The sequence below is a fragment of the Malurus melanocephalus genome, unplaced genomic scaffold (genome assembly GCF_030028575.1).
Source record: "Malurus melanocephalus ecotype Western Australia unplaced genomic scaffold, MMel_1.1 scaffold_38, whole genome shotgun sequence".
In the NCBI taxonomy this organism is placed as follows: Eukaryota; Metazoa; Chordata; class Aves; order Passeriformes; family Maluridae; genus Malurus; species Malurus melanocephalus.
The window spans coordinates 424,717-435,783 of NW_026623270.1; the positions used below are offsets into that span (position 1 = coordinate 424,717).

The 11,067-nt window shown below is 37.5% G+C and overlaps 1 protein-coding gene across 2 annotated transcripts in view; it reads right to left on the bottom strand.

The window, feature by feature from the left end:
- SAMD3 (sterile alpha motif domain containing 3) overlaps positions 1–11,067 on the bottom strand; it is a 35,884-nt gene that overhangs the window by 17,384 nt on the left and 7,433 nt on the right. For both annotated transcript variants that reach the window (XM_057364340.1, XM_057364338.1), the window contains exons 4-5: positions 5,583–5,768; positions 5,198–5,282 (exon numbers count right to left, since the gene is read on the bottom strand). In XM_057364340.1, the coding sequence (XP_057220323.1) occupies positions 5,198–5,282; positions 5,583–5,768 (271 nt within the window). The remainder of the gene's footprint in view (positions 1–5,197; positions 5,283–5,582; positions 5,769–11,067) is intronic.

Here is an 11,067-nt window from a genome sequence, read left to right on the forward strand (position 1 = left end):
ATCATTTTCAGGGGCAGTAAGGTGACAACATGCCTTGAAAATCCCACTTGTTTTCCACCTGAACAATTAAGGTCCCTAAATAGATTTACAGTTCTGGCCCTACGCATTTTGATGCAAATACCCCATCATTATATGCCTAGCAAAATTCATGCCTGACTTGCTCTTTTAAGGCAGCTAAGAAAGAAGCAAACAAAACCCTTAGTTTAATGCTTCTCTGAAGTTTTTAACAGATGTTATAGTATTTTAAAACATGATCATCCCAGAATATATTAGCAGCCAACMATTTAAGCATTCCTGTAGCTGAGCTCCATGCAGTTTCTTTCTTTTGAAAATCTTTATTTGGCTAGAAGATATTTTTGCTTATTTTTTCACATGACAGAATATGCTGACCTATACAAGGCTTTAAAAATCCCTCAAAGTTCAAAACTTTTAGCTGTTTCATCCTCCAATCCCCYAATAAATTAAGAATTTTAACTATATCTATTTCTGTAATAGGATAGTCATAAACTTAGCCAAGTCCCTTCTCACATACCTATTTCCAGAATGMGACTGCGAGCACATACATTTATGTGGTTTCCCTAGTGGGTAAAGCATCTTCTAGAAATGATGCTTTTGTTACCATTTTTGAACCGAAAACTTTATTTTCTATTAATTTGCCTGCCCTGCCCTGCTTCTCCCAAACCACCCCAGGAAGGTTTACCTTCCTGGTAAAGGAGTAGAAGGATTAGCCTGTGTCTATCTGACATAGGAGGGAAAGGATTACATGCAGATTAAAAGCAGTAATTTACTAGCAAATAATCATTTTGTGCATAGCAGTTACATAAATCAGGCATGCCAGCACTGGCATCCTGAGTTTCACAGGCACCACTTGGCAGCCACAAGCTGCTTATGCAAAGCCCACTGGCACGTGGTGTGGATGAGAGAGCCCTCTMTCTTCCTTCCTCACATCAGCTTTTCTTGAAATCACAATTTTCAAAACATGGTCTGAAATTAAATTAAATTAAATTAAATAAGGGTAGTGCTCCTTTCCAAATTGTAGGGCTTAAGCTTTCTAAAATGGACAAATACAGATAAATAGAACATCCTGCAAGTTTTCAAGAAACACTATCACGCCAATTTGCTTTTGACCACTGTGTCTATGAACTTGGCTTTTTCCTATATAAACTGTTTGTAACTTACAAAAGTTGGATTGRTTACAATATACATCACAAATCTAACAACCTATATCATGATTAAATGAAGATTTTTATTTTTTTAAATGTTGTATGTAGGTTTAGGATAGCATTGCTCTCTAAGTAGAAGGAAATATCACAGGAAAACTTCCTTAGGTAGTCACTTTGAAGCATTTTTTATCAAAAGTTAATCCTGGAATTAATTTTATTCCAGGTACTCCACAGACTTCTTAAATGAGTTTTACAATTAGTAGAWTTTTTTTWWWAATTATGGTTTAGAATTTCAGATAATTCTTAATCCCTGCTTCTARACTGAACTCATAAATAACATTGGTTCAAAATTCATAATATGCAAGTGGCTTATTCATGACTCCATCTGTAAATGAATTTATTCAGGATCATAATTTGKGTTGGACTCAAAGATCTTGAAGGTCTCTTCCAATTCTAGTGATTCTGTGATTCTGTGATAATCRTTGTCCTGACTTTATTGCATTGGATATCCTTTGAAAAAGGGCTAATGGCATAGGAGCATTTTTTTTCAATATTGCAAAATTAAATGGGAAAATTTTTAATCAAGAAACCAGAATTTTGAATAATCTACTTATAAATATTGAAACCACAAACTTTCACCGACCTCTCATTGCAATAGTATGAGATTGAAAATATTAGACTATGTTTCTACATAACATACACATTGTGTAAATTATTTTTTTAAATAGTGTGGAGCTGTAAGTAAGAAGTGTCCACTATTTTGAAAACAAACTTCAACCAACCAAACCCTACAAACAAACAAAAAAAGTGGACTGTTCAAAGTTTTGCAAGAAATTTCTTTTTCTGTCATGAAAATTCTGGTGTTAATTTTGATGTGCTAATGTTTGGTTTTTGTTGTTGTTCCTCTATGTTTGCCKGAAGATCCTTCCCTTTTCCAGTTATTTCATTCTGCAAAAAACATCACGACAAAAGTGCTGACATTTACAGTTCAGTGTTTCTCCATCCACATACACCAAGAACATCAAGTTCTTTGCATCCCCATTTTCTTCTCTTGGCCAAAAGATAATGTTAATTCTGGAGTTCCAAGATGTCTCATGGGATGAGTTTTCCCTTTTCCCATGCAGGAAGCCCAGTGCCTGCCCTGCCCAGCYACCCCACACAGACATGGCCACTGGCCAGGGAGGAAAACAGAACGGTTTCTGCTGCATCTTTCCAGCAGCCAACACACATCCATGTGTGCTGAAGGGCTCCAAAATGCCACATTTGTGAGCTAAAGTGAAGATCACACCACTGGCAGACATTCTCAGGACATTTTATTATGAACTTCTGTGGCCTTCTGCAGAGCCCAGCAGATGTTGTGGCTGCTTCTCCGCCCCAAAGGGAAAGAAACTTCTTTCCTTTAAGTGTAACTTTAGAGTTAAACTGAATCTTGGAACTGAGACACAGCACAGCAATAAATAATGAGCAGCAAACTGAATGTCATTAACAATACAGTGTTATGGAGCATTTYACATGGAAGAAAGGAAAATACTCAGTGGCAGAAGTGAGCTCCAGCACACCAGAAGGAACACAAAACTCAACTGAGTACTCCAAACTGTGCTMAGCCCTTTTGGCTTTTAAAATGCATGTAATTAATTTTTCCTGCAACTTTGACAAGAAATTGAAAATCAAAATAATTGACAACAGCCTTGTTGGTATTTTAAATAAACCCAGATGACTTTATTACACTACCCGTCCTGGAGACCATTATTCTCAGAGGCCAGCAGAGCTGAATTGCTGTGTTTGGTGTGTCCCATTCTCTAGCATTACAAAGAACCAAAAGGGGGGAGTTATCTATCAGACACTGACATCTGTGCACATCTGGTCACCCAAGACTGTCTTTGGAGTCCACAGAGAAACAAAAACTTACAGAATTATATTCCTCTCTTCCAAACACAGACACCAAAAACACATTATATGAACTGMTTCCCTAGAAGTTTATATAAAAATGTTATTTAACAAGTATTTTGTGCAAAATACTACTCTCAAGCTAGTTTTTMCTTTTCTGCATTTACCTGTCTCCTTTACCTCTGAATTTTATTGATGGTATTTTAGTGTACCTCTTAAATACTTTCAATACACTATTTAAAAAACTGTAATAATTACAACTGTTTAATTATTAAAGGYAAACAACTTTAAGGTATTCAAAACCTCTGGGTAATCAATATTTTACATCTTATATTTTAGTACTATTATCTGGAACAGCAAGCAGCAGTTATAGCACCTTAATAGCCAGAAGGAATTTTAAAAGAAAAGCCTATGAAAATTTTTCTTTTTTTGAGCTGCTGAAGATCCTTTCTGACAAAAAGAAGAAAGCATAGTTTTTGCCAATGTTTTTGCTGTTCGTTTGCTTCTTAAAGGTATATTAATTCAATTTTACTACAAGTCTTGTTACAAATAGCTATGCATATATTTTAGGATTTGTTTTAAGCTATTGCTGTTGAAATACACAACTGTCTCAGGTCAAGRAAAAAAAAAGTATTTATAGCTTTTATGATCATGAAGGAGGAACAGAATGTCTAACAGTAGGGCTAATAAAAATAGTAATTAATTCTCACACTCCTCCATACTTAAGTATGCAGGAGTACACCTTTAGTGCAAATATTCGTGTCTCAACCCAGGCAAAGTAGAGGGCCTGGCTCAGAAAGTGTTTTAGCAAGTGTTTAGCAATATTGCGACCTGCTAATTCCAGCTTCCTTGCTCATTGCACTTATTGCCAGATATGTTTTCTAGTAAGCATGAGGGAAAGATCAAAAGATAAAGAACAACCACTCTGAAATCTCTGTCCCATCACATAACATCTGCCAGCACCAATTCTGCCATCCATCTGGCAAGTAATGACCATTTCCCAAAGAGTTATGGGTGGTTTCACCCTATGGTTCTGCTGCAATTAAAGCCCTTTTAAAACTTAGCTTAAGAATCTCTGTTTTAAAAAAAAAAAWTAGAAGTTAAAGACTGTAATATTGTCTCAGACCAAGCTGAATATCATTCCAGCTCCTTGTCATAAAGGGAGCCAGATGAAGCCATAGCATTRCTCAGGATCCTGCCCAAGGACCAGCACTGGGGTATTCAGAGAGGTCTCCTGATTAAAAATTGGCATAGACTGTTTCTCTCTGGTCTTTTTGCTCCCTCTCTTCTCTTTGAGATGTGTTTGTTTTCTTTCCTTTCTACAATGCCTAGACTCAGGGGAGAACCAGAATAGTTACCCCTTAAGCCTCAATGKTTTTTTTTTATTCYCAAAATGATTTTGCTTTATACAGTAATGGCACGTGAGATATATATTTATACATGTTTAAGGCTAACAGTCCCTGCTGAGGCTCACAAGCTTTTATAAGGTGCAATAAAAGTATCACATGGCAGAGCAATGATGTGAAGTGAAAAGGTGACCACRGTCCTCTGAGCCCACAGACCACAGCAGTGGAAGAAGTTGACTTAAATTTCAACTACATTTTTTTCACTGTAGTGACCCAGAATATCTGTTGTGTTTCCACTGATATTCCAAAGAGTGTTTTTAAGTTGTTTTTTTTTTTTAATGAGACCTAGATTCCTGACATATTTAAACCACTGGTATTACTGCATGTTGTAGTTTCATATCTAACACCAAGCGATCATTATTCATTGCAAGAGCAGCGGTCACATGTTAGTCCTCACATATTCAATTTTCTAAAGAGCTGGCTTCTAAGTTTTTAAAAAGAGAAGTAAATCAGATTCAATTTTATCCTTGGGTAGAAATCAGCCCAGAAAGAAAATGTGCCCAACAAAGAACCAGGAACTTCATGTACAGGTCTGCATGATCTCATGGTGGCTTTGACGTATGACTATACCTGGATTAATCTTTAATTAATGTAATGAAATAAGAATGTGATTTGTCAAACATAGCCAAGTGAAGCTTACAGCTCTGAATAGAGCCAGCATATAAGATATTGATATTGATTTSCTTTGAACKAAATAATTTTCCTGTGATTGATTAKGGGGAAAAAGCCCRCAATACTTACAAAGCCATTCCCATCTTCATCAAGGAACGGGTATGCCTGGAGCAGAGCATTGACAACAATGTTGTATTGCTGACTGTTTGGATACCTGTGCAAATAAAATGGAGATGTAAAAGAAATAATTGTATTTTTAGACAGTATTAAACACCGKAGTCTGTACTGATCTACATTGAACTATTTTTCAGGCAATCAGTTCCCCTCCAAATAAAAAAAGGCCACAGCTAAAAGGCTTGCATAACATCTTCCTGTTGGTTTCAGCAGGTTTCAGGCCCTAACCCTCCTTTATTTGAGCAAATAAATTAAAGAGAATGGTTTTTCATCCGTTTGAAATTTACCTCTGAAGACCACAGGTAATGCCCCCCAAATAAATATAATGATGTTTACTTACAGTGATCCTTCTAGGTATTTTGTCATGTCTGCTTGTAAAAATTCAATAATCCTTATTCTCATACTGTGATCAGGGCATTTTTTTTCTTCTAATATGCACTTGACATCATAAGGGAAATCTGGCAAAGTGTAASAACTTGTCCACTGCAATGTCTTGTATCTTGCAAAAAATGATTTAAGATTTTTTCTGTAAAAGAAAAGATTATATAATCACCATCACATCTCTCTTTTATGGAAATGCAGACAGGAGGGAAAGAGAAATACATGGAAAAAACCCAACACAAGGGAAAGTTATTGCTATAGAAATTCAAGGCTTGCTGTCTTTGTTTCTGCATAAAGAATACCCACAAAAGGAACAATCAATACATAGAGAGTTAAAAACTACGTGTCAAATGAGAAATGTTATAACCAGCAGACAGCAGGAGGTGGTTTCCAGCTGAAAGCAGAGAGCAGAAGTCACTGAGGGCTTGCTACTGTTGCAAAACATCTTTATCTGTGTTCATTTATAATGTGTTTCCTGCTCTAGTGAGACAAACAGCTTAATTGAAAAAAAATGCTATAGGACACAGCTAAGGCTGTTCTTCCACAGGGGAAGGCAGGTGAGGGATGAAGGCAGGGAAGAGATGAAGACAGGGAAGGGATGAAGGCAGTTATCATCAGCCCATGTCTGGAAGCACAGCAGACACAGCCCAGCAGCTCCTGCCACAAGAACACCATGATCACTATTTACAGATGTCACACCCCAGCTGGGCTGAGGCTGAGGCAGGTTATCACTGCTGGCTGCCCAAACCCTAATTCTGAAAGAGCACAGCGAAAAGTGGGTCCCAATAACCAGTTACAGTCTCCAGACCTTCTTGAGGGGTTGGCCTATAGCTCTCAACCTTTCTGAGCTGGTTACGCTGTCCCACCACCTTGGCATCTTTCAGCATCACTTGTGAGCTGTCAAAACCTCTACATCCATGATATAACTGCACCAATCTCAGCACTACCACAAGTGGCAATGCAGTGCTGAGAAAAAAATATATATAATTTGGGTACTGTCATCTGCTCCTAACAGTAATAGAAGTGCTCAGAGCACTAGCATTTCCCCATGCAAAACAGGCACAAAACAGGGCTGCTGTCTTTCCAAGCTCACCAGATTTCATGGGACACAGATGGTTAACAGCAGATAAAAAGTGCAGTGAATTTCTGTTAGCACTTTGAAGTCTCAAAACATGGAAAAGTTGCGCAGGAWGTAGCAACATAACCACATAGATGCATTCATGTCCTTTTTTGGTGATAAATTGATACTCAAATAGGAAAATAAAACCCAACTAAGGTTCTGAAATCACTTGGAAATCCCTCCTATGCAAACAAAGTGCAGATGTTCAATGTAACATCAGTGAGTGGCTCTGCAGCCTTTAAGTTTGCATCCTATACTTTCACCAACTTTACTGATGAAAGTGAAGTAGCACACAGGCTGCAAGTTATTACATACTGTTTTCAACATGCTACCACTTAAACTACCTCAAATATGGACAGAAGTTTGAAACTTACAGTACTTTCTGTCTGARCAGMMCTGAAATTYCTTTTGTTGGTAATACCAGTGAAGCTGAAAAGCCATTGTAAAACGTGGCAAGGTTTAGCAGGTTCCATTCAGGCAAACTGGACTATACTCAGTTACCTGAGAAAATAAAATTTTCCTGCAGTTAGGATGGTTAGTAACCAGTGAGTCGTGGTAATTCTGCCATTCACCAGTCCCTTCATGCTTGCCACTGCAAYAAAAATATTCCAAATTTCATTTCTCTTCAGCCTTATGCAATAAAAAATAATTCCTTGCTCTCCAAAAGAGATGMAAAAATTCCTCTGGTCTCCACAGTGCATGAGATTAAATATTTTACTGCTTTARCTGGACTCATCACTATTGGGAAGTCATGTTAAACATGTGTTGTAATATTTCACCATTTTTCACAAGCTTGTTTGAAAAGAGACACAACTCCACATAAACTTTATCCTCACAAATGTTCWCATGCAAACTTGTTTACCTAAAAGAACAGCTCAGTTCAGCTGTAATGCTCTTCTCCAAGGAAAGTCTTGGCTCTATATTTAAATCCCAGTGCCTGTTCAGTTTGAGATTTAGGTACAAATATATGTAGCCTGTTTCTAGCCATACCTCTTCCAGCTAACCTGAGGCAGAAAGTAAATCAAAATCTTAAAGCTGAAAAAAAACCCCAAACAAACCCAAAAAAATCTCAAAGTTATTACATCTTTTCTTGTCTCTCACTTCTTGACACTTTTGATTCTACAGCTAAATCAATCTAATGGCAAAATTTTAGTCTCCCTCCTTCTCTTCTTTCACATGTCTGACTTACACTCCTTTCTAACCAGTTCTASGAAGCCTCTAACCCTGCAGCAAGTTACAAGGAGCTACAGTGACAAAATTCTTAACTATTGTTTTTGTTTAGTTTTCTCACAGTTAGGTCCCAAAATAGCATCTCATGAGGTGAAACAAATACCAGTTCAGATGAAGCAAGCTGGTCTCTCTATACTCAGCTGCAATATGGAACTGCACCCTAAGAAGCATCTTCTCAGCAAGTCCACACTATTCACAGGCCTTTTACCCCTCCAATTTTGTAGATTACCACTTCAGTGTGCTCAGCCACATCCTGTCTCACACAGTTATTTCTTTCTTTGGCTCCATTGAACCTTAGACTTCTCATGCACAATGTGTTTACGGAGACATGAAGCTATAAAACAGCATTATTTTGGGAGGAGCCATTTGTCCATTTGTCTCCTTCAGATGGAAAAAAAAAACAAACCCCACAACAAACCAACCAAACAAGCAAGAACACAAACACAAAAAAAACCCCAAAAAAGGCCATAAAGAACCCCCAAAGCCCCATCTATTTGAACTATATAACCTCTTACATCTCTAATCCAGGGAATACCTTGTTACTTTGCCAAAAACACTCGCAGTGCCACCCAGACCATTCAGTGAAGGCTTTAGACTGCACTGGAGAGAAGAGTGGTGAGTAAACACTGCATCTCCTCTCCAAGTTTGACGTCCTGTGCAACATCACACAGAGCTCCCTGAATTAGCTGCAACAAGTCAGTAAAAATAATCTTGGTATCCATATAGRCAACTCAATCAAAATAGCTGTGCAAAGCGCCATAGAGACCTAGAAACAAGATCAAATACTAGATCTTAACAAGACTTTGTTATTTTTAAGCTTCTTGAGCATACCARTAAGAAGGATCAGTTTCCTGCTTCTTTTTAGTTCATTTAGGGAAAAATGGGATTTAAAGGCCAGCTGAGCACGCACATAAACAGGTTGTGTGCCACAAGCCTTTCTTATTGTCTGTTAAAGTCCATGAGTCAGGCATCCATTGCTACATCTCCTATCAGTCAGATCCCTGTTAGTCAGAGSATGTGGCAGTCAAGAAGAAAATTGCTGGCATCAATGGGTTGCTCCCATTTTGGCATATCCACATAAAACTCAGCACGTGGTAAAGTCTGAATAGATTCCCATATCCACAGATGAAGGCCTAACCTTTCACATGTCTACATCACATACCAGCAAGAGTCTCAGGTCTGAAGATTTGTAGTCTGGAAAAAAGTCCATGTCAACAAATCCAAGGAAGAAACAGAGGASAAACAAAGAACTTGCAGATGTGAAAGAAAGGAAAGGTCTGCAGCTGTAAAAAAAATGTTCCATTTCCCTAACACATGTATAATATGATTTCAACTTCATGACAACATTTAAGATCGTAAAGGCTGTTTCCATGAAAAGGAAGAAATTATGACAAAAGATGAAATACCAAAAGAGACCTTTCTCCCTCTCAATAGTCRAATAAAAAAGGGCTCTATTTTTCTATTCACAGTTCTGAGATCTGTGCCTGAAAGACCCTCATGCCATTCTCTTTAAGTGCTTCCTTGTAATTTCCAACTTTTGAGCACAAATGCAAGGTTTCCCAGTTATTCCCTAAAGCCAGGGATTTGCAGACTACCTAGTGCTTGATGATGGCTTATATTTTCTCTAAACATAAGGGCAGGTATCCTTTAGACTGAAAAAGAAGTTATGCTCAGCAGTGTTAACTTCAGCAAGGCTGGGATGTGGAAGCTGCAGATGTGCCAAAACTGCCCATTTCCCAGAGCAGCTCCCACTTCAGCTTCACCTGCATCATCCTCCTACAGAAATCAATCATATTCAGTATGAGCACAAAGTTACAGACAAAATTAATCCTCTTCCAAAGTTTTCCAGATGCAGACACAACCTTCTTCTAGAAGAAGTCCAAAATTTTTGATAACTTCCAGGCTGAGGAGCTGCATCACATAAGGGAAGGCTCTGAACTTTCACCTCACGCGAGGGTAGCAGAAGCAGGTTATGGAGAAGGGGAGAAAAAATGCTCCTTGGGGAATCTGACTGACAAAATTGCCAGCTAAATTAGGCCATTTAAAAGAAAAARTTCATTCATATTGACCCTTGTAAGATATGTCATACTGTATCCAAACAATTTTACGGGTTTGTGGTTTTTCTGTTGTGTTGCTGCTATGATTTTGCTACACCTTAATAAGGCARTGCAGYTAGAGTCTTCTGCAACTMATTTGCAAGACCTGGCTCATTTCTSGTGTGGAAGAAAGAAGATAGAACAATTTATTTATTTTTTCTTGCAAACTTTGGCTGAAGACTCACAGCACCATGTCAAGAAATTCGGCTCTGATGACCTGAAATGCTCCAAAACCATGAGTCCAGTTGATTTCCAATATATTGAGGCAACAAGAACAGATAATATCCATTATTATGAGTCTTCTAGGTCTTTTAACTTTTAAGTTAGTGTTCTTAAGTATCCTGCTGCAATGACAGAGACATGAAATACTGACTTAAAACAAAAAAAAAAATGTGGCAGAAATTCTGGCATCCACATAAATTAAAGACCTAAATTTAAAGCATCTCCCCCAAGCCCTGAACAAACCAAACCAAAACTCACAGATAAGACAGGTTTTGGGAAGATTGAATGACAACCAAAGTGAAATTATCAGAAAACATAAAAATGAAATTATTTTTCTGTTATGTTATACCAAGGTATAATCAAAGCATCTGACATCTGTACTTGTGAACAAAATAGACAGGCAGTACTTCTGTCCTACTATTGACCACTGTCAAAGATTTAACATGGTTTTGTTAAGTCTGCTTTTCATGTTCTTATAAGCTAACTGMAAAAAAATATCATCTCATATACCAGAAATTATTCTGATGATATAAAAAATAAGGCTTTTGCTTAGAAACAGAAAAACTCCTAAATTGTATATAAGAAAGTACAGCCCTGCTGAGTTTTCACTGTAGGACTTGAGCTACATTTGTGTGTATATGTATRTATATAAAAGTAGTATTTGCTCTTGTGTAAATGGAGCAAAAACATTTGAAGTAATTGACTAAGTGACAATTTTTCAGGCTAGCTGCTCTTTCTCTCTTTTCCTTTTAAAATTTTCTCTTTTTTCTTTTTTT